The sequence below is a fragment of the Carcharodon carcharias genome, chromosome 8 (assembly GCF_017639515.1).
Source record: "Carcharodon carcharias isolate sCarCar2 chromosome 8, sCarCar2.pri, whole genome shotgun sequence".
Lineage (NCBI taxonomy): Eukaryota > Metazoa > Chordata > Chondrichthyes > Lamniformes > Lamnidae > Carcharodon > Carcharodon carcharias.
This window is the reverse complement of record NC_054474.1, coordinates 102,047,546-102,072,357: the sequence shown is the minus strand read 5'-3', so window position 1 is coordinate 102,072,357 and position 24,812 is coordinate 102,047,546. Positions and strand designations below refer to the sequence as shown.

Below are 24,812 nucleotides of genomic sequence, written 5' to 3'. Positions count from 1 at the left end.
TGCTCTGCAAAGAATTGCAATGCTGGGATGTCCAAACTATGACCATGGGCTAAAGCCACAGTTATTCAATCTGGCCAGTCTTGGCCCCCGATGCTGCAGTAGAATGAGAAGGTCAAAAGGGTGACTGAAAAACACCAGTCAGAGAGTGATGAGTATCAGTGTAAGAATAAGGAGGACCAGAGGGAGAGTAAGTGTTAATTGTATGCTAATTGTATTGTTGAAATACACATAGATGATATTGAGTCATTAATTATCTTGAGCACATATAAAAAGATACTTTTGGGATATTGGGTGTCAGGGAGGTTGTAGACATATGTAATGGTGCATTCTGTAAATAAATCTAGCATTAAGTAAGAAGATTGATGACTGGTTTCCTACTTCACCATCTCACTTCAGAATGAACTAACAGAGAGGATAAGGGTGAGGAGCACCAAGATAAGAGTGCAGAATATTAGGATAAGAGGGGGAGCACTGGGATAAGAATTAAAAGCACCAACGGCGAGTGAGAAGCATGAGAGGCAGAATGAAGAGGACCAGGTAGAGAGTGAGAACTATGAGATGAAGAATGAAGAGCACTGGGAAGACAAGAAAACCAGCGGGAGAGTGAGCAATATAAGAGAATGAATGCAGAGCATTGAGATAAAAGTGAAGAGTGCTAGGATGAGAGAAGAGCACCAGGATAAGTGTGAGGAGCATGAGAGAAAGAATGAAGAATGAGAGAGGAAGAGTGAAGAGCACCAGAATGACAACAGGAGAGTGAGGAACACTGGGGTGAGAGAGTGAGGAACACTGGGGAGAGAGAGTGAGAAACACTGGGGTGAGAGAGTGAGGAACACTGGGGTGAGAGAGTGAGAAACACTGGGGTGAGAGTGAGGAACACCAGTGGGTGAAAGTGAGGAACACTAGTGGGTGAGAGTGAGGAACACTAGTGGGTGAGAGTGGGGAACATCAGTAGATGAGAGTAAGGAGCACCAGTGGGAGACTGATGAATGACAAAGAGATAGTGAGAAGGACCAGCAGTGAAAATATTGAGTACTAGAGAGTGGGGAGGTCTGGCATGAGACAGGCAACTGGAATTGAGACAAGGAATTCACTGTCTGCTGCTCCAGCGATCCCACTTATTGTTGTGCAAAAATATTTTGATGTACAAAGTATTTCCTGGAAAATGTGTAGATAATACTCTGTTTCAATAAGAACACTCATTGCAACCAATTATGTGTCAAAACATTTTGAATGCACTTCTTAATGTCTAATTTCAAGGTTAACAAGTTGCTTTAATTGAATTAACTATATTACAGTGAGTAACAAAAGTAGTTTCTTCAGCAAAGTGTTCTTGAATTTGGTGTTCTGTATTGTCAATGTGATACCATGTGGTTACATGGTAAACAGCTGAAGTTCATTATAGGAAATACCTCAGATGCCCCTGCTGTGAAGCACTTCCCTATTCCTCCACAACTGCCATGATTGGCCCCCAAATTCCAAAGGCCGTAATCCCAGCAATCATGCTGAACTCATTGGAGTTTGTAGGGTCAGTGGGAGAAAGTCTCATTAACGTGGAATAGTTGAGCAAAAACTCCAATTCTGTTGCATTTTCAGCACCAGCCAGCTCATTCCCACGTCCCACACAACCCCTCCTCCCAGAAACTCGTTCCCCAATGTCAGACATTGTCCTATTCACCCTCTGAGAAAAGAGACTAAACTGCAACAAAAATGGCATTAAAAAAGCCTAGACCCCTTCAGTTCACTGTCTCATTCTTTTCTTGCAGATACAGAAATCTCAGCTGCTTGCTGTGCAAGTTTGGATTTTGTCATCACATACCTCTTCAAGCAGCTGGCGAAAAGTAATAAAAAATCTCTGAGATTGAGACAGGTGGCACAAGAAGGGGAGCGATTACTTTGCACGATGCAGCAGAACCCAGAGCTTCTACAACAGGTAACTGGCCTTTGTTCCTTGCAATCGAAACGACTGATCAGAAAGTATGGAAGAATGCCAGCATCACACTGGGCCTTTACACCAGATAACTAACATGTGTTGTCCTTTTACACTTTACTAATGCCTGTTAATTGGTTTCCCTGGTATTGAAGACAATTACTATCAAGGAACACTTGTCCATTTATTCCCCCTGTACTCGAGTGATGCTTAATAACAGTGCTTGGATTTTTTATATTGATAAATCTAAAGCACCACCAACATTGAAAAAAGCATGAGAAGATAAGATAAATGAAGACTCACTGATTAGGTGACACTACCATGTTTAAGATTTAAAAGGCTCTAGATTATAGGAGGAAAGGAATACTGAGAGATGTTCAATTCCATATTTTTGCAATCCTAGGAACAAATTAGCTGTCATAGGAAATGGTGCAATGAGTCTTACTTTCAAGACACAGGGAATGCAGGCAGGAGGAAGTATTTGGAGGGCAGTGTACTTGGAGCTTGGTAGAAATGAGAAAGGAAAGTTCAGAGAAGCACAAAACAAAATGACATTGAAGAAATAGATAGAAAGGATGTTGTTGAGAGAGATTGAAGTTAGATGTGAGAGAAGAATTGTCCACTGCATCACATGCATTTCTTGCATCCCGCCCATCAGTAGGAACAGTAGCATAGTGGTAGTGTTACTGGGCTTGTAATCCAGGGGCCTGGACTAATGTTGCAAAGACATGGGTTCACATTCCGCCATGACAGCTGGGGAATTTAAATCAATTAAATATAAAATCTGGAATACAAAGCTAATCTCAATAGTGATTATCAGGAAACTACTGGATTGTCATAAAAACCCACCTGGTTCACTAAAGTGCTTCAAGGAAGGAAATCTGACATCTTCACTCAGTCTGGCCTACATGTGTCTCCAGATCCACAGCAATGAGCTGAATAATACGGGGAGGCGGATGGCTTGCCCACCCACCCTGGGAAGTAAAATCAATATGGAGCCGACCTGCCCTACAGCTATACTGCGCTGCAGGCAGGCTTAACAAGGACACTGTAGGATTTTGCGGAAGCTGCTGACAAACCAGATTGGCCAACAGCTCTATCAGTCCCAACAATGCCAAGGGTGCATTAATGACCACTGCCGGGACTGCAAGAAGAAGACGGAGAAGGCCCAGGTCTCCCCAAAGCCAGTAAATCCAGGACTTGGCCAGGGAAGGTTTTGGCTGATCAGGGATGGGGTGTGGGGGGTTTAAGGCTGCCCCATGATCTGCAAAGCGCAGCCCCTAAAAATCGAACCCCCCCCCACCCCCGGACTTCTTGCCTTTGAAGGTACCATTTAAAAAATCGGGCAGTCCACTCCTGACCGGCTGCCAAAGCCAAACGTTTTAAGGTGTGGGCAACATATTCTCAGGATCAATTGGTTTGTTATCAAACCTGATTGATCCTTGATTACCTATTTGCATATGATGGCTGGGCTGCTGATATCGACACCCGCCCACCTGCCTTATTATGGGGATGAGCTTGGGAATGGGTAGGAAGATCGTGGGTTTGGCACCCACCCTATTTTACATGCTGCCCCCCCCCTAGAAACACAGCCGGCAGGGACACATAAAATGCAATCCAATGTGGTTGGCTCTTAAATATCCCCTGAAATGGCTCAGTTCTATCAACCCACTCCAAAGAAAGCTGACTAAGAATAAAATTTGGATGGACCACCTGCCATCAACCTAGGCATCAGAAACGGCAAAGGCTGACTCTTCCCAATCCTCCTCATTAACATCTGGGGACTTGGGCCAAAATTGGGAGAGCTGTCCCACATACTAGTCAAGCAATAGGATGGCATAATCATACTCACCAAATCTTACCTTACAGCCATCCCTCCAATACCATCTCTGGGTATGTCATGTCCCATCAGTAGGAAAGACCCACTAGTGGTGGTAGAGTGATATACACATGGAAAGGAGGGACCCTGGGAGTCTTCAACATTTATTCCCAAGATGTCTTATGGCATCAGATCAAATATTGGCAAGGAAACCTCCTGCTGATTACCACCTACCACTCAACCTCAACTGATGAACAACTTGGAAGAAGCACTGAGGGTAACTGAGGGAGGAATCTCCAGGCTAACCCTCACTGTAAAAGTCAGCTTAGGGTTTAGAAGTTACCAAGCTGGAAAAGGAAAAAAGACGCAGCCCTTCAGGAGTGGAGAATAGCTTTGGACTGGTTCTAGGAGAATCACCTGTCCACTTAAGGGAGAGAGTAAAGTGTGACCATAGCATGGGATTGCCAATCATATTAAAAGTTACATAGAGGATCTTTTCTGTAGCTTAATGCAAAAGTTGTCAACTGAATAGCGTTTAGACGACGTTGCTTCAAGTTTGTTACTAGATGTTCAATGGCATTACCATCACTGAAACCCCACTATCTACATCCTGGGTGCTACCATTGACCAGAAACTGAACTGGACTAGCCATATAAATATGGTAGCCACCAGGGTTGGTCAAAATCTGGGAATTCTGCGGAGAGTAATTCACCTCCTGATTCCCCAAAGCCTGTCCACCATCTACAAGGCACAAGCCAGGAGTGTACTGGAATACTCCCCACTTGCTTGGATGAGTGCAACTCCCACAACACTCAAGAAGCTTGACACCGACCAGGGCAAAGCAGCCTACTTGATTAGCACCACATCCGCAAACGTTCACTCCTTCCACCACTGATGCACAGTGGTAGCAGTGTGTACCATCTACAAGATGCATTGCAGGAATTCACCAAGGCTCCTTCGACAGCACCTTCCAAACCCATGACCACTACCATCTAGAAGAAGAAGGGCAGCAGGTAGATGGGAACACCACCACCTGGAAGTTCCCCTCCAAGTCACTCACCACCTGATTTAGAAATATATTGCTGTTCCTTCACTGTCGCTGGGTCAAAATCCTGGAACCCCCTCCCTAACAGCACTGTGGGTGTACCTACACCACATGGACTGCAGCGGTTTAAGAACGGGGCTCACCACCACCTTCTCAAGGGCAATGAGGGATGGGCAATAAAAGCTGGCCCAGCCAACAAAGCCCACATCCCGTGGATGAACAAAAAAAAACAGTAAAAGTCGTAAAACTTGAAATCATGTGTGACCCTTTCAGTCATTGAAAATTCAACTATCTTTTAAAAGTTATCAGTCTATACAGGGCTTAGTAACAGGCTCTGTGGGCCATCAGCAGCAGCAGAATTGTATTCAACCACAACCTGTAACCTCACCCCACGTTCCACCATTACACCAAACCAATCCTGGTTCAATGAGGACAGCATGTCAGGAGCAGCATGAGCCATACCTGAAACTAAGATACCAACCAGGTGAAGCTGGAATGCAGGACTACATGCATGCTAATCAATAGAAGCAGCATACTGTAGACAGAGCTAAGCAATCCCAGAAACAGTAGATCAGATCAAAGCTCTGCAGTCCTGCCACATCCAGTTGGGAAAGGTGATGGGCAGTTAAATAATGAATGGGAGGAGGATAGTCCTCAAACATCCCCATCCTCAGTGATGGGGGAGCCCAGCACATCAGTGCAAGTAACCAAGATGAAGCATTTGCAACCATCTTCAGTCAGAAGTGCCGAGTGGATGAGCCATCCGTGCCTACCCCTGAGGACTCCACCATCATGGCTGCCAGTCAGCAGCCAATTTGATTCACTCTGCATGATATCAAGAAATGGCTGAAGTCACTCAATATAGCAAAATGCCCTGCCCTCATCCCAGCAGTATCCATGAAGATTTTTGCCTCCAGAACTGCGCCTTTTTCCAGTAAGGCTACAACTTTGGCACCTACCTGACAAACTTAAAAATTGCTTAGGTATGTCCTGTCCACAGAAAGCAGGAAAAATCCAATCCAACCTATTATTGCCCCAACAGTCCGCTCTCAATCATCAGCAAAGTATGGATGCTGTTATCGACAGTGCTATCAATATGGTAGCCGCTGTTGGAAGCCACTGTATTGTGCTGGTATTGCGCAGCGCAGCGATGAATTCATCTCATACAGTGTGACATCATTAAGTATGGAGCTTCATCGGACTTCAAGAGACAGTGACAGTGAGGTGGGTGGGGAGATTATGAAAATCAACCTACTTTTTGTGTGCCAGTCACTTTGAGGCTGATGCAGATGGGGAAAGGAAAGTGTACAGGTCATCTACTGGGGCTTCACTGAGGAAAATGTACTAAGGCACAAAATGCCAGACATAAAGATGGACCATCTGAAAGCCAGACATCTGGCCACACGTACACAGCAATAACTTGCTCATCGATGCTTGATTGGCACCTCATCCTTGACCACAGTCAATCCCTGTACCACCAATGCACAGTGGCAGTCATGTGTACCCTCTACAAGATGCACTGCAGTATTTCTCAATCCTCCTTCCAAACCTGCAACCTCTACCTGGAAGAACAAGGGCAGCAGATGCACACGAACACCAAGTTCCCCTCCAAGTCACTCATCATCCTGATTTGGAAATATATCACAGTTCCTTAACTGTCGCTGGATCAAAATCCTGGAACTCCCTCCCTAATAGCACTGTGGGTGGACCTACACCACACAAACTGCAGTGGTTTAAGAATTTATTTTTTATTTGATCACAGGACATGTGTGTCGCTGGCTAGGCTAGCATTTATTGTCCATCCCCAATTTTAATTCGTTCAGAGGACATTTAAGAGTCAGCCACATTATTGCAGATTCGTAGGCCAGACCAGGTAAGGACAGCAGATTTCCTTCCCTAAAGGGGGCACATAAGTGAACCAGAAGGTTTTTACAACAATCGGTAATGGTTTCATCATTAGACTTAATTCCAGATTTTTTATTGAATTCAAATTCCACCATATGTCATGGCAGGATTCGAACAAAGTTCCTCAGAGCATTATCCTGGGTCGCTGGATTACCAGTCCAGTGACAATACCACTATACCACCTCCTCCCTGAATGAATAAAAAGAAAGAGCAGATGGTGAAGAACTTGCTCAGATGTGGAAGAAGTACTCAAGTCTTGGACCTAACTGTAGCCTTGAAGAGTTAAGAATTGTTAAGGGGAAATGAACTGTTTGGCACCAGTTCAGGGAACATTTTTTTTATTATAATTTTCTGACTGAGTGCTACCATCTGAGCCAAGCTGGCAATGATACTCATGTATCTGTCGAGATGCTAAGATTCACTATCAGATCCACAGAGGATACAATTAAAAGACTTCTGCTGTGTGATGGCCAACATTATTGCTTTTGAATATCCTGTTTTTTATGTCCTGTTCTCCATTTCGCATAGATGAACATTCACTAATTATACAAGTGCTGTTGTATTTAAAGAAGGCACTAGATTTCTTTTTGATTTTTCTTCAATGAAATGGCTTCCAGGATGATGAGTTTTAATAAGAGAAATAGCAGTGTGTGGCATTTGTTTTCAGCACATTGCCTATAAAGCCCAGGGTTGTGTGATCAACCAAAAACAAATTTGTTTCTCTCTGCAATTTTTTATGTTCCTGTGAATTTAAACTCACTGTAATTTCTGCTTATGCTAATTATAGGATATTTTCATGAGGTAACATTGTCACATAGGAAACTTTCATTGTTACTGGAGTTAGTGCATTGAAGAATGCTACTTGTAAAAATGTCATCTATTAGAATCACATCAAAATTACAACATGGAAGCATCATGCTTCGCCCAACCAATCTCTTCTCACAGAATAGAAACCTGTGGAAAACTGCTTCAGCCTTCTACTTTCTGTTTCCTCTATTCCAACCAGTTTTTCATTTAACCATTGCCCAATCCATACCCCTTATATTCTTCAATGCAATTAGAGAGAATTTTTTCTTTTTCTCTTTGTTCTGCCCCTCCCAGGAGACAGTGTTTCTGGAGAGGTAGGTGGCTAGTAGGTGAGGAGGGTGGTGACATGCCACATCAATTGTAGAGGGCATTTACAAGGAACAGAGCTTGAAGGAGCGACATGTTCTAGGAACAGGTTATACAGGCAGAGTAAATAATTAAAGGTTGGTCCTTATGTGCAGCAGCTCCTGTATTTCTCATGTAGACATGAACACCTGGTTAAAGCACTGCTAACTGCTATAGTCATGATCTTTTAGTCGACTGAGAGTCTGGCCATATGCCTCCAGTGTTGTGGAGGGTACCCTAAAGGAATATTAAGTGCCAGAGCTCATCTTTGTGTGGTTTTACTAGCATTTTTATTTAAATCAATAGGACTCACCAAAATGAGTAGTTTCAGCAAACAGATTCTTGAAATCCATTTTTTTTTAGATATTGCAAAGGGAATTTAAATGTATTAAACTGAAATTGATCACCTTTATCTCCAATATGTCGTCATTCTTGGATTGCATGTTGAAAGATCAAAGTCAACATTTACTTTCTTAATACTGACTATAAATTCTTGTGGGATTTCTGTCTGAAGGAAACTTCACATTGAGAAAGAAATTATTTCTTTCTAAATTGTGTTTTTAGCTATTTTGTGCAATACATTCAGAATCCAGACAATTCCAGAAGACGCTGGAAACGCACAGCAGACCAGTCATACCTTTGGGAGAAAGGTTGATGGCCTGAATTTTAAGAATAGCGGGGGACGCATCCCCACCGACTCCACTGCCCTGCGGCTATCTTATGCTCAAATGAGCGCTGATTGGCAGTAGACGGGACCTCCACCCCTCACTCGGGAGGAAGTCCTGCCTTGGAGAGCTGCCGACCAACCTGATTGGCTGACAGCTCTCCAGTCCCTGCAGCAGTGGTGCTCCAGTAACCGGAAGAGGAATTGCACGGAGCTGCCTGAGACCAGTTCCAGGAACGAGAGACCCAGGTAAGTGTCAGGGTCCCAGGGCGGGAAAGAGGTTTACTGGGGGGCGGGAGGGGGTGATCTGGACCTCAGGAGGTAGGCCAGGGTTTGGGGGTGTAGTGGGAGGGAAGCCCTGGGTCACTGGGTCTTCATGGGAGGGCACCATAGTCAGAAGGGGCTTCTGATGGAGGCGCGTCTCCCCCCCACCACCGACACCCCCCCCCCCCCCCCCCAACAATCCCCCACTTCCCGCCCAAAACCCAAGACCTAACTTGCTTTATTTTCGGGTTTCCTTCATGGAGCTTCAAGCCGCCGCTAGCCTAAAAATTTAGCTCAATCTACTTGGTCTTTATTACATTTTTGCATTTTAGACAGGTTCAGTATCACAGACCATAAGCAAACCTGCACACTCTACCAAAACAATAACATCATATATTTATACTTATACAGCACCTTTAATGTAGTAAAATATCCCAAGATGCTTCACAGAAGTGTTATCAAACAAAATTTGAAACTGAGTCATCCTTACAAGATATTAGTGGGCATGGTACCCACAGCATAGTACCCAATTTTATGTGTCTCCTGCCCACATGCTAACCTGCCCCTGGGGAGCCATAAAATCTAACACAGAGAATCTTATAGCACAGAAGGAGACCATTCAGTCCATCATGCCTGAGTCAGTTCTTTGAAAGAACTAATCACTTGGTCACATTCTCTGCCCTTTCCCCAAACCCCTGCATTTTTTTCCTTTTCGGGTATATATTCAATTTTGATTTGAAAATTCCAATTGAAACTGCAACACCTTTTCTTGGCTGGGCATTCCAGACCATGACAACCCATTGTAGCAAAACCAATCTTTCTCATCTTCCTTCTGATGCTTCTGTCAATCGCCTATTACATAGAATCTTAAAAACCCAACTTAGTACAAATCACTCCCATTAGACTGAATTCCAGGGGGGCCGCACCACTTCTCATTGACTCCCATACTATTAGAATCCCTGTGGACCAAGCAATCTACCATTATCATTATATGCTGTATCAGTAGACTAAACTCCTTGTAATCCATTTGCATTATATAGAATTCCATTCCACTTTCTATTCACTCTTATTGTGTAGAATTTCTAATCAGAGTGAGTGTGTTTCCAGCTATCTTATTTAATGTTATAGCAGTAAAAGCAATATGTCCACTCTACTGTAAAAATTTACTTCGAGAGATATTGATAGATTTAAAATTCTAATAATTTTGTGTCAAATATGTTTTCACTGTTAAATGCTTTCCTGTTGTGTGACTGAATTACTCAATGAATTATTAAATGGGCTGTGGTAGAGATGTTTGCAAATTGACCATTATTATCTGTAGTTTAAAGAAATCATGACCTGAGAGTAGCTATGCATTTATCAGGTTTTGGTAATTTTCTTTGTTTCCTAAAGTTTTTTTCATGGAAATCGCTTTCTTGTCCCTTTATACTGTACTTTTAACATGACAGTTACGCAACATCAGTTCTGCACTAGAGAGAGCAGCCAAAGCTGGTTTGCTCTTCATGCCGTTGGCGGACTTCTGTCAGGATTGGGAACAAAGAAAGTACTGCTTAATTTGTCCATTTTTGGTGTGGCAATGTTACTGCAGCCTGGCTGAAATGTTGACCCTTTTAACAGACCAGATGTCAGCTGCTCTGCCACAGTGCAAGCATCAGAACTGATAAACCACCTTATTATATGAATGATGAATCATGGGCATCAGTTTGTTGTATGATCTGCCAATCTCTGTCAATAAGTGAATTTAATCTATATGATGGTAATATTTAAAAAATGACAGAACATTGCCAATGGAACTTTTAGGATTGGGACCTGGACAAGTAAATTATTTTTCACTTTAATCTCTTAACAGTAAACACTCCTGGGGTTAGTAGAGAAAAACCTTCATGTTGAGTGCTCCCTTTTAGAATATTCAATTATTAATAACATTGGTCTCTTGTACTCAGCATAAATATGATTAGAATTAGCACTAATCATGTCATATTGAGCGCCTCTTATGTCAGCTATTCAGTAGAGCAATACCTGACATCATCTCCCGAGGTCACAGGCAACTTTGACCTTTCTCCTCATGCATAGTTTTTCTGCCGTCTCGGAAGCTCTCCTGAATTGATTTAAAACTTTGACTGTTCCCTTTATGAGGCAGTAAAATTGATAATTATTCAGATGGGAACTGAACGTTGAGTGAAAAATCAATGCCACCAGCTCTCTGTTGTGTATAAAATTACTTCTGAGATGCTGGATGGAATGGATGTCCAAGATAAAAGCAGCAGGCAGGGGATCATGGAGAGAATTAGATGGACAGCATTGAAAGCCTTGGGGGCAGCTTTTCAGTGGGTGGGAGCAGGCCGGCAGGGGGTCATTACCAGTAATGATATGACTCATTGATCATATGTTTATATTACCTTGCCATCAGGATATAAATCTCAGAAGCATGGAGATGTAAGCCAGACTGAACACTGCACCAACGGGGTGGGATATTAGATTATTCTCATTTTCACACTGAGATTAAAAAATAATGTTATTGATTGTTCATTGGTTATTCATCAAATATGTTTTTAAAGACAATTAGACCTTAATGAACACAATGGCTGCTAATAGCCACCGGTTCATCTTTCAGTGTGTTGATAAGTAATATTTGAGTATTAAAAAGAATGGCTTGTGAATTGTTTAATAGCTTTGAGTAATGAGACTCTAATGACTAATAGGAAGCAGTTTACTGAGAATGTGTCAACTCCTTAAAAGCCCCAGTGTCTGAGCCACACGGATATAGATGGTCCCAGGCTCCGCTGAATTAGCTGATCTTGGCTGGGGCCGTAACGGGTACACTGCAGTTGGCCTCAATGCCCTGAGCTAGGAAAGGGAAAAGTAAACAAGCGTGAACAGCTTATGAGGACATGATCAGGCTCAGCTGTGATATAAATGAGCAATCTTAAAGAATCATGTGGGGAAGTGTGATGTCACCCAAGTCAGAATATTTTTCAAATGGTGAAAGACCAGGAGCTGTGAAAGAGCAAAAGGATTTTGTTGTTCAGATACACAAGCTGATAAAATCTAGTGAATTTGTACACACGTAATCAAACAGATTAATGCAATGGTGGCCTTTATCTCAAGTTAGAATACAAAAGTCAGACCCTATCTGAAGGACTGCATTCAGTTCTAAGCACCATGCCTCCAGAAGAATATATTAGCTTTAAAAGGGATACAGCACAGATTCACCTGAATGGCACAAAGGCTAGAAGATTAAATTACGATGACAGTTTGAATAAACATGAATTGTATTTCATTTTGTTTAGAAGATTGAGAGTGATCTAATTGAAGTGTTTAAAATTATAAAGGAATTTGATAGGATAGATACGAAAAACTACTTTCTTTGGTAAGGAAATCCAGACAAGTAGGCACAATCTTAAAATTAGAGCAAAGCAAGCTAGGAATCAAGAAACACTTTTTTCACACAAAGGATACTGATAATCTGGAACAGTTTGTCTAAAAGACTGTTGGGTCAATTGAAAGTTTCTAGACAGGTGGATAGATTTTTTTGTTCACGAAGATAATCAAACAACATGGAGTAAATAGAAGAAGTTGAAAGTCATACTGCAGCTAAACAAAACCCTGGAGTACTGTGAGCAGTTCTGGGCACTACACCTTAAGAAGGATAGATTGACCTTGAACGGACTACCGAATGATATCTGGATTCCACAGGTTTGATTATGAGGAGAAATGATCAAACTTGGGTTGTATTTCTTGGTATTTAGAAGGATAAAGGGGATTGATCAAAATTTTCCAGCTATTAAGGGGAACAGATAGGATAGATATTTCTGCTGGTTGGAGAGTCTAGGACCTATTGGCCAGAGCATAGGAAGTAGAGCCAGACCTTTCAGGAATGAAATTAGGAAACACTTCTACACGCAGAGGGCGGTAGAAGTTTGGAACTCTCCTCTTCAAACAGCAATGGATGCTAGATCAATTGCTAATTTTTAAACTGAGATTAGTAGATTTTTGTTAACCAAAATATATTAAAGGATATGGGGCAAAGGAAGGTATATGAAGTTAGGTCACAGATCAGCAAAGGATCTCATTGAATGGTGGAATGGGCTCGAGGGCAAAATGGTCTGCTCATGTTCCTACATTCCTATTTGAGAGCAAATGGAGTTGAGGTACAGATCTAAGTGAGAGGTGGAAAAGGCACAAACAGCTGAATAACTACTCCTGTTCCTATGGTTGAGAGCAGAAGAAGAGATGGAGAAAGGGCGAAAGGAAAGAATATAGAAACAAACAGCATATTGACAAAAGAGAGAAGCTTTTGAAACCTTTTAAAAAAAAGGATTAATAGCTTGGATTAATTTTGTGATTTGATTTCTATCCAATACTTTTTAAATCAATTATATAAAAGGAATATTTGCATTTACATAGTGTTTTGCAGAAATTTCCCAAAGCACTTTATGGTCAATGAATTATTTTAAAGCTGTTGCTATGTGAGCAGACATGGTGGCTAATCTCGGCACGGCAAAGTCCCCAAGTAGCAGTGACATAAATGACCAGTTAATTTTTTTTAGTGATTATTCTTATGGGAGGAATATTGTCCAGGGCAGCAGGTAAACTCCCTGCTCTTCTTCAATTACTACAAGCGCCACCAAAGGATCCATGGGAAAAGCTTTTGCTTTAATATCTGACCCAAACAGTAGCAATATTTCCTGAATACACCATACCTCAATAATGTATTCATGTCCTGAAGTGGAACTTGAATGTTCAACCTTCTGACTCAGATGAGATTTCTACTAACCAAACCAATGTGACAAAAGTGCTAATGGATCCTTAGTTCCACTGTTTCTGCACTTACAAGTGTTTTGTTATAATTATCTAGTACGTGTGGAATCAAAAATCCAGCAGAGTGAAACTGAGCTATCAGGGATCAGAAATGACATAAACTAATGTATGGACAGCCTTCCTTAGAGTCAGGGCTTAGAGGAAGACAGATGCTTATGTTGAGCTGCACTCAGATTGTTGGTCCTCAGATGTGCAATCTGGGCTGTAAAGTATCAGCGTGAAACAAAATGTTGGAGATGTTTAAGATGCAAAGATGTGTTTCAGGCCTTCTATGAAGAAATTGTTGGAATACTTAAGAAGGTAGGTCTATGTGACCATTGGCTGGTCAATTCTCGTTGCAGGTGGGACCAGAAAATCCCGGTCTAAGTCCATGTTGTACTATGAATTATTCATTGTATTATGCGTTGCTATATTATTAATGACCAATAGTTCTTGTGAACAGGAATCCAAGCTGATTGTTGCAACCTCCTTCACCCAATTTTAACATTCCTATCTTCATTTAATGTGATCAGTCAAAGCAAGCCTAGTACTATGACAGCTCTTACTCCGTGACTAAGTGAGTCATCAGTGCTCTTGTGAAGTATTTTTCTCCCTTTCCCTTTTATAACGCTGCTTCTTTCAAGTTTTAGTTCTGAAATATGAATGTGTAAATCCTTGGTTTTACATGAATATGGAATTAGGATATTGCATTGAGTATATTTTAATAACTGCTGAGCTATCCTTTGGCACTGATTCACTGTTGCTATACTGCAATGGGAAATCACAATAATACTGCAGCCTGCACTGTAAGCATAAAGGACTGCAGGAAATCCTAGTCCTGTAATACGTCTAGTGCTTGATATGTGGGTTTTCAGCTGGTGTTATGGTTTTACCAACTTGGACAGGCCTGGCTTGATTTTCAGGCCAGTCCAAAGTTGCAGCTCCTCCTGTTGCTATTGGAGCTTCACAAAGACTTTATTAGGATACACACATCATCTGTGATGCCCCGTCAAGAGTTGAAACCTCAATCATGGAATCTTACAGCACAGAAGGAGGCCATTCAGCATATGATGCTTGTGCCAGCTCTTCTGTAAGACCTATCCAATTAGTCTCACATCCCTACTCCTTTCCTGTAGCACTGCCTCTTTGCAGCTTTCAATACAGTTGTCCATGCCTCCTCAAATTCCATTGTTCACATTTGTGGCAGTGTACTTTCATGGTTTGAATTCTATCTCTATCAATGTAACTAGTGCATCTGCTGCAGATATTCCTACTCCTGTGCTCATGTGGTTTCATCCATTGTGCCAAAGGTTCTATCTTTGGCTTTTTCCTAACCCTCATATAAAACATTTGTAAAGCACCTTTAAAATAAAAGTGTCCTAGGTTCCCTACAGACAGCTTATAAGAAAATAAAAGTCAGACCAGGAAAGAAGCAATTAACAGATGTGACTGAAATCTTGGTCAAAGAGATAGATTTGAGGACATTTTCAAAGAAGGCAGGTGGAGAGATTTAGGGAGGAAATTTCAGAGGACAGAACCCAGGCAACTGAAAATAAAGGGATAGGGGAACAGAGTGAAGGTTAGAATCAGAGAAGCTGGGTGATTGAGGGAGGATGTAGTGCTGGAGGAAGTTGCAGAGATGGGGTGGGGATTGGCTATAGATTTAAAGATGAAGGCAAGAATTTTAAATTTAAGGTGCTGAGGGATAGGGAAGCAGCCTACAGCATTGAGTACAGAGGTGATAGTGATCAGGATATATTATGCAGGACAAGAGAGTGTAAGAAATGATGGCCACCAAGGATGATGCTATAGCAGTCTAGCGTGGGGGTGCTAAAGGCATGTATGAGGGGTTCAGCATCAGAGGGACTGAGGTAAAGTGCAGGCAGGTATTGTTGCAAAGATGGAAGTAGACGATGTCCATAATGAGGATGACCCAGAGTCTGAAACTCAGCTCAGGATCTAACATGACGTCAAGATTGTAAACTGGTTAGGTTGGGAAGCTGGGTGGAATCTAGCAGGTGATGGACATTCCATTAACAGCCCCTGTTACATCCAGATCAATTTTTCCAAACGTGTCCTATCTTGTGCTTTGAGTGTTCTATCTCGCACTTTGTGTGTTCAACAACAATTTATATAATTCCTATTTCTGTAGTGGCGTTAACATCATGAAACATCTCAAGGCACTTCACAGGAACATTATAAAACAAAGTACAACACTGAGCCACATAAAGAGATATGAGATCAGATGACCAAAAGCTTGATCAAACAGGTAGGTTTTAATAAGTGTTTTAAAGGAGGAAAGCAAGGTAGAGAGACAGAGAGCAGTAGGGAGGAAATTCCATAGCTCTGGGCCTAGAGAGCTGAAGGCACACCCACTAATGGTGAAGCCGTTATAGTTGGGAATGCACAAGGTGCCAGAATTAGAGGAGCAAAGATATCTCGGAGGGTTGTGGAGTTGGCGGAGAGGAAGGCCAAGACCATGGAAGGATTTGAAAACAGGGATGAAAACAAGATGTTACTTGACTGAGAGCGAATGTAGATCAACAAGTACAGGAGTGAGACAGGGGCAAAGTTGAGCAATTTTTTTCTCTCACAGGGTCGTGAGTCTTTGGAACTCTCTTCCTGAAAAGGCGGTGGAAGCAGAGTCTTTGAATATTTTTAAGACAGGGGCTGATAGATTATTGATAAGTAAGGGAATGAAAGATTATCGTGGATATGTGGAGTGGAGGTTACAATCAGATCAGCCATGACCTTATTGAATGGTGAAGCAGGCTCGAGGGGCCTGCTTCACCATTCAATAAGATCACTCATGCTCCTATTTCATATGTTCGTATAATTTTATGGAGGTGGAAATAGTCAGTCTTAGAGAGGTGGCACAAATATTAGGTCGGAAGCTCTTAGGATTAAATGTGACACCAAGGTTGCAAACAGACTGGCTTAATCTCAGACTGTTTATTAGGAACTACAATTTTTTCTGCCTTGGGTTTTGTTCCCTGCTACTTCAGAAGTCTGGCAAGCAGTCACACTACATTATAGATTACTTGAAGAGTCTCCAGCATTGACTCTGACCTAACAAGTTTTGACTCAACTAGAGTTAGGGAGTTTTGCTGTTTCTGGAAGTTGTCTCTTGGGAATAAAACCATGGTTGAGTGATTGGTATAATATTTTAGAGGATATCATCAGCTTGCTCAATTAACAGGGACCTCAGGATTTCAGCTCCTGCACTGAGCCATCACCCATAGGAACACCTGACATATATTGTTGACAAACAGCATCTGAAAGGCAGATTAACATTTCAACAATAGAGTCTTAATCTAAATGCAGGTTATGAGTTGGGAACTCATATTTTGCATCTGAAGAAAATGTAAATGAAGCAGCAGTGTGATAGCCAGCTGGGTTAATGGAAGATATTTCATGGCTATCATTTTGTGTAATTGGAACTTAATGGACAACACAGAGTTGTAAGATCCCAGATACATTACAAATGTTCAGATCCATAAATTTAGTTATAATAGCTCCTTATCTCCTGAAGGTTTTAACTCATGACCTGGCACAAAGCCACAGCCGAGCCAGATCCCGCACATGTCTACAATCCACACCTGCACTTTATAACCTGTAAACAGGACCGGATGTTCAACACTCTATACTGAGCTCTACGGAGTTCATGAATCAAACCTGCACCTGTATTCCTATCTCACAAAGCTCTAGGCCAAGAGAAATAAGGATGGAAATTTGCCCCTATATTCCAAACCTTTTATACTGAAAAGGCCTAATTAGTTTTAATCATCTTTTCAATCATTTCTGAGAAAACAAAGATATCCTTGTCACAGTCCAATGAGAATAACTGATGCGTACCACTGCTGTCACATGTTGTGGCCTGCATCAATATTAGTAGTCACAATCCTAGATGATTAGGAAAGAACGAACTTGTACTTACATATAGCACCTTTCACAATCTTAAGATGTTCCAAAGTGCTTCATGTCAATGAAGTATGTAAGTATGTAGTTAGTGTTGTAATGGAGGAAACTCGGCAACCAGTTTTCACACAGCAAAATCCTACTAACAGCAATTAAGTAATAACAACATAATCTGTTTTAGTGATGTTAGTTTTGGGACAAATATTGACCACGGTATCAGGAGAAATCTTCTGTGCCTTAATGGAAAGATGTCACATTTAACAGTGCAGCACTGTCTCAGTATTCCATTCATTACATGCTTAAGTTTTCAAAATGATCAGAATCTACAGTCCTTTGACTCATGTGAGGGTACTTCTAACTAAGCAAAAACTGACATGTTATTTGCAAACATGTGGGAATCATATTTAAAAGTAAGAGTTGAAATAGAAGGCATTAGCTTTAAAGTCATCTGTATAAATACGTAGGCTATCATATGTATATACATGGATATTTTCTTGAGGCTTTTGTCTGGCTCCTGATTTCCACTGTTCCAGCATTGGTGGGTCTAGTGCCTTAAGTAGTAGAATTCCCTCCCTAAAACTCACTGCCACTATCTCTCTGTCCTTCTCTAAGAGGCTGCTTAAAACATACCTCTTTGACCAAGCTTTTAGTCACCTGCACTAATATCTATTTAGCAAATACACAAATTGCTAGAAATACTCTGGATTACGTGGCACCTGCAGAGAGTGATATTCATATTTAATGTTTCAAGGCAATGACCTTTCATCAAAACTGGAAGAATTTCTGATGAAAGGTCATCAGACAGAAGCACAAACGTGTTTCTTTCTCCACAGATGCTGCCTGGCTTGCTGAGTGTTCCCAGCATTTTAAGCCTCTGCTTCAGATTTCCAGTATCTGGAAAATTTTGCTTTTGTGCCTCAGTGTCAAATTGTGTCAATTATGCTCCTGTAAAGTGCCTGGGGATGTTTTGCTACATTGTAGTGCTTTGTAAGTGCGAGTTGTTGCTTAAAGCTGAAGTTTTAACCATGGATGCAGAGTGTTCTCCACACATTATAGAAGCTAAGGGGTGCTGCAATCTCAGACCACCCTGACCTCACTGGGACAATCACAAAGCAGGATACCAGAGAGAGAAGCTTCATCACTGCAGGATCCAAAAAGGAAATGGGTGTTTAGAAAAATGAAATCAAAGTAAATTTTGATAAGCCTTGGTCAACATTCCTTCTAATTTCCCTGTGCCGGCCGTGCACAGCTCATTTGTTGCACTGCACGGTCGTTTTAAGAATGCCACGCAACCACACATGCACACATCTTAAAGGAAACGCTTCTTGTGGCACTGCCTGTTTGTCCCCTGCGCAGTAAATTTTGGACTGCTGCACAGCCGCACAACTGGGAAATTTAGAGGGAACATTAGTCTTAGTTCCAGTATAAAATGAGAGTACTTTGAACAAAATGTCACTGCCCTAGAATTACATTGCATTTAGAATAATTAGAAAAATCTCATTTTATTGACTCTGCAGTAAAACTTATGGGCTTCTGTATAAAATATGTTTGTTTGAAAAGAAGGAACAGCTGCTGTCTATGTCTCACAACATCGTAAGTTTTTTATAAATTATATCCAGCTTAATTAATTATAACTATTTGTAAAATAGTTGGCTATAATACTTCAGCCTATTTATATGCTTTATGTGTAGTTGCTCGGTTCTTAATTTCTAAAGGATGAAAAGATAATGGAGTGAATGGAAGGGACTATTTGCATTGCTGGTGCAATGGTCATGCCTGGAGGCTAGACAGCTGGTGTGTGTCAGTCTATCTGTATCCTGCCAGCTTAATGGAGTTTGGGTGGTGAGGGGAAAGCTCTCAGTTAGGGTCAGATTGTGGTCAGACGGGTGGAAATGTAGTGAGAAAAGGGTGATGAAGAAGACATTACAATCATAACTTCAAGGCAGCTGGCACCTGCTACTGGTGCACAGTAGGGAAGGAGCAAGGGTCAAAAAGGCATTTGTTCAGCACTCCACTGAAAATGTGACGTGGCTTGTGGATTAATCATCATTAAATATTTTCTGCATTTTGTTAAAGCAAATTGATTTGTGTCATTAACTCCATCACTCAGCCTCTATATAGTATAAATGCAAATGCGTCTTTGTTGCTAGCGTTTTATTATGCCTTCAACAGACTTTGGCAAAAGTTCATGAAAAAGTAATGTAATTTAGATACTCCCACTGGAAGCTGATATGACATTATTTGGACTATTATCTTAAAAGCATTTCACAAGCAGTTGCAAAAATGAGCCAGCTCCCTGATGGTATCAGTTGGTAGAGGCAGTGCCAGTGCTCACAGAGTCATACGGAACAGGTTATCTGATCTCTGTGAGGTGATGGTAGAATATGACAACTGGCTTCAGTGTGCCTGGGCTATGAGTCTGGAATCAAAGCTTGTGGGTTATCCAATGAACCCTGCTCAAAAGTGCTTGATATCAAATGTAGTCAGGACCCAGCTTCGTTTTGTTTTCCACCTCCCTCCCCAGGTCAGACTCAGATATCAAAAGTGGTCTCTTGAACAGATTGTGGTTAATGCTTGTGGAATTGTACCCTAGAAGTTAGCCCTTCAAGAAGAGGACAGAATATTGGGTAGCGTTAATCTTAAACAAATTTGCCAAATTTTCTGCTCAAACAGCTGCTTTAAACTTTACTTCCTCTTAAAACATTTAGTTACCTGGCTTCTAATATTGTCCTAAAAGAAAAGATCGCAGGTCATTGAAAAGTTCAGCATACTTCACTCGAGAACAAACTGATAACATCCTGTTTCATTGCTGACTGGACCAATACACTGACAGAGCAAGTTCCCTAATGGCAAGCACAGGGTTTAACAGGACAACCTGTAGCTGGGAGCAGATAGAAGAATGAATTAAATGAAATTTGACCTTGTACTATGGCTATAATGTCCAGGCAAGGTGGTTTCACTTCATGCTGATCCAGTAGTTATACTGCAACTGCTGCCTGAATCTGGAGTCAGAACATGGCTTGAAGTCAATGTAAAACAAAGGAGGTAGTCTTCACTCCGTTCTGGCTTTGGCACCCAGTTTACAGCACGCGGGTTTGATGTCTGTGTGAAGCTGAAAACATTGAGTGCCAATGGTAAGCTTGTAGTGTAAGTGCAGCATATTGTGCCCATTGGCCATTCTGGAGAAGTATCACAGAATTGTTACGGTGCAGAAGGAAGCTATTTGGCCCATTGTGTCTGCACCAGTTCTCCAAATGAGCATTATGACTCAGTGCCATTTTCCTGTTTTTTCCCCGTAACCTGGCACATTGTTTCTATTTAAATAATCATCTAATGCCCTCTTGAATGCCTCGATTAAACCTGCCTCCAGCACACTTCCAGGGCAGTACATTCCAGACCCGATCCACGCACGTTTTTTTCACATTGCATTTGCTTCTTTTGTAAGTCACTTTAAATCTGTGCCCTCTCATTCTCAATCTTTTTATGAGCGGGAACAGTTTCTCCTTATCTACTCTGTCCAGCCCCCTCATGATTTTGAACACATCTATCAAATCTCCTCTTAGCCTTCTCCTCTCCAAGAAAACAGTCCCAGCTTCTCCAATCTATCTTCATGACTGAATTTTAGCATCCCTGGAACCATTTTTGTCAACCTCTTCTGCACTCTCTCCAACGTGTTCACATCCTTCCTAAAGTGTGGTGCCCAGAACTATACACAATACTCCAACTGAGGCCTAACCAGTGTCATTTACAAATTCAGCATAACCTCCTTGCTCTTGTACTCTATGCTGCTATTAATAAAGCCCAGGATACTGTATGCTTTATTAACTGCTCTCTCCTCCTGTCCTGTCACCTTTAATGACTTATACACATATACACCCAGGTCCCTCTGCTCTTGCACACCCTTTAGAGTTGTACCCCTTATTTAATATTCTCTGTCCATGTTCTTCCTGTCACTTCTCTGCATTGAGCTTCATCTGCCACCCATCTGCCTACTCCACCAACATGTCTATGTCCTTTTGAAATTCTGCCCAGTCCTCCCCACAGTTTACAGTGCTTCCTGGATCATCTGCAAACTTTGAAATTGTTCCCTGCACACTAAGATCTAGATAATTAATATATATCAGGAAAAGCAAGTGTCCTAATACTGACCCCTGGGGAACTCCACTACTAAACTTCTTCCAGCCCGAAAAATATCCATTAATCAGTACTCGCTGTTTCCTATTACTCAGCCAATTTTGTATCCATGTTACTACTTTTATTCCATGGGCTGTAACTTTTCTCACGAGTCTGTTGTCTGGCATTGTATCGACAATGCCTTTTGGAAGTATATGCACACCACATTAACAGCATTACCTTCATCAACCCTCTCTGTTACCCCTTCAAAAAACTCCAGCAACTTAGTTAAACACAATTCTCCCTTAAGAAATCCATTCCTAATCAACTCTCATTTTTCCATGTGACTGAAAACATTGATCACCAATGGTAAGCTTATAGTGTATTAATTCTTTCCTGAATAATTGTTTCTAGAAGCTTCCCCACCACTGAAGTTAAACAGACCAATCTGCAATTGCTGAGCTTAATCTTGCACCTTTTTTGAACAAGGGTACAATGTTTGCAATTCTCCAGTCCTCTGGCAGCTCCCCTGAATCTAGGAAAGACTAAAAGATTATGGCCAGTGCCCCTGCAATTTCCACCCTCACTTCCTTCAATATCCTCGGATGCATCTCATCTGGTCCCGGTACCTTGTCAACTTTAAGTACTGACAGTTTATCCAATACCACCTCCTTATCAATCTTGAATCCTTCTAGTAACAGTTTCCTCCCCTGTCACTGTGGCATGGGTCGCATCTGTTTCCTTGGTAAATACAGATGCAAAGTATTCATGTAACACCTCAGCCATGCCCGCTGCCTCCATATGTAAATCCCCTTTTTGATCCTTAATCATCCCTATTCTTAGTTTTTCCACCCTTTTACTATTTATGTGCTATTACGACTGTTTCCCAGGTTAGGTCCCCCAATTTGTGATGACCCCAGGTGAGGAGGGATGAACTGCTCTCTTTCTTTATTTAGCCCCATCAGTTGGTTGCAACAAGGTTAATTTAAAAAGGATCCTTTTCATTGTGGATATCTTTCCCCAGTCGAAATGTATTTATGTTTTAGAAGGAACCAATTTAACCAGGCTGTCTTGAGTCAAAGAAAGAGTGAGTTTAGAAGTTACTAAACACAAGAAAAAATAATAAAAACACAACACTCGTACACACAGATTAGAAATGAGGTGGTGAGCACAAAAACAAAAGTTAAAAATTATATACGAATCAGTCTTTTGGCTTGTTTGTGAAGAGTGGATGGTGAAACGTTGCGGCCGTTAAGTTGGGGTGATTCCGCAAGCACTGATTTTGGCAGCTGAGCAGTTGTTTTGGAGATTCTTGGTTCTGCAGGTTAGCTGAAAGGTGTTGTCCTGTTTCCTTTTCGACTGTGGCTTTGCTGACATGTAATTTGCTTCCAGAAATCAGAGAGAGACCTTTTTACCTGCAAGTGCAGGGATGCCTAGTTACTGTTCTTCAGCTGTGACCTTCACAGCACACACACACATCATAACAGAACACCAGACTAGCACACACAACCCGATTTGCAGTTGGCTTTTTAAACCCCTTTCCTTATGTATTCCTGGAAAGGAAAAAAAAAAACCTGCCTTTCACCCAAATCTGTTTTCTTTTCAACTCAGTTCATGTTCACAGTCTGGGATATAACTCAAAGGAGGTGGTTTCAGCTGAGTTGGTAATCATTTTCCATTATCTCCACAATCACAGGAGATTACAGTTCAGTTTGCATTGTATCTTTTCCTTTGAAGTGGCTCTGTCTGAAGTAGACCATGTCACACCTTTTAGGTGTGACATTCTGTTCTCTCTGAATAAGTTGGTCAGGTAATCCACATGGGAATTTTCCAGCAAGTGGTAACCTTACAGAAACAAAAATACCTGGAAAAACTCAGCAGGTCTGGCAGCATCTGTGGAAGGGAGCACAGTTAACGTTTCGAGTCCACATGACTCTTCAACAGAACTAAGGAAAAATAGAAAAGAGGTGAAATATAAGCTGGTTTGGGAGGGGGTGGGGGGGGATGTTGGGACAAGAGAGCTGGATAGAGGGCCAATGATAGGTGGAGATAACCAAAAGATGTCACAGACAAAAGGACAAAGAGGTGGTGATGTTACATGTAAGGTGGTAACCTTACAGACTCCGCCAGCTTTTGCTTGTATGTCCTTTTAAGTAAGACTTGTGCTTTTTAAAAAAATTCAATATGTCCAAAAGGAATTCGGGGATAGGATACATGGTCTTGACCTTGGTAAAGACAAATACAAAGTATTCATGTAACACCTCAGCCATGCCCCCTGCCTCCATGCATAAATCCCCTTTTTTGGTCCTTAATTGCCCCTTCTCATCCTTTTACTGTTTATGTGCCTGTAGTGAAACCTGGTCTCCAGTCGTCTTGAACCCCCTTGCCAGTGGACCAAAGCCTTAATCGTGAAGCCCGTGTGGCAGCTGGTGTGCAACGGCCACCCCATGTTAAAAGCACTCATGCACAGGCATCTTCCACCCCCTTAAAATGAAGCTCGGTACCTGGGATGTAAGGACCCTCATGGCCAACCCCATCAGCGTACTGCTATCGTTGCCTGGGAGCTCAGATATTTCAACATTGACATCACCACCCAGAGTGAAACCCTAGCCCAGAACCAATGTGCTACAGTCCTCAGCATGTACATTCCAACACACATTCTACCCAACCAAAGCTGCCCTGCCATTGTCTTAACTTTACTTCACTTACGTCAACTTTATTTTACTTTGGTTTACTTATATTACTTTATGTTACTGGCTCTGACTTCCCCTTATTCCTAGTGTTTCTTACTCAAATCCAACAATAATACACTTTCTAATTTACAGCTATTTAAAGATACTCCCTAACAGCAGTTTCTTAAAAACCAATGAACTTATGGTTTTCCTGTGATGTCACTGTTCTTTTTTTCAAACCCAGCTCTGAAGGTGAGGTTTATGCCCAGGTCCGTTTCTGCTCAGCTGCTTCTGTTCCCAACTTAGGATAGTTCCTATGTATACCACATCTCTTTTCCTGTTCACGGAATTCCCACGTGACCCTAATTCGCTACTCACTCGGTCTCCATCTTACTCCGGCACAGTCACCTGCCTCCTCATGTGCCCCTTACTGACCCAGGTATGGCCCTGCAAATAGCCCTTAGCATGAGGAAAAGTGGGTGAAGCCATAGGAAATCTAAACTTGCGGAAGAAAGATAGCAATGAAAATG

General features: G+C 41.7%; 1 protein-coding gene across 1 annotated transcript in view; it reads left to right on the top strand.

Moving 5' to 3' along the window:
* Positions 1 to 24,812, top strand: part of LOC121281476 (ran-binding protein 17-like) — a gene marked incomplete at its 5' end in the record, with an annotated part of 1,080,904 nt that overhangs the window by 842,026 nt on the left and 214,066 nt on the right. The window contains one exon of the mRNA XM_041194421.1: positions 1,767 to 1,933. Within this exon, the coding sequence (XP_041050355.1) occupies positions 1,767 to 1,933 (167 nt within the window). The remainder of the gene's footprint in view (positions 1 to 1,766; positions 1,934 to 24,812) is intronic.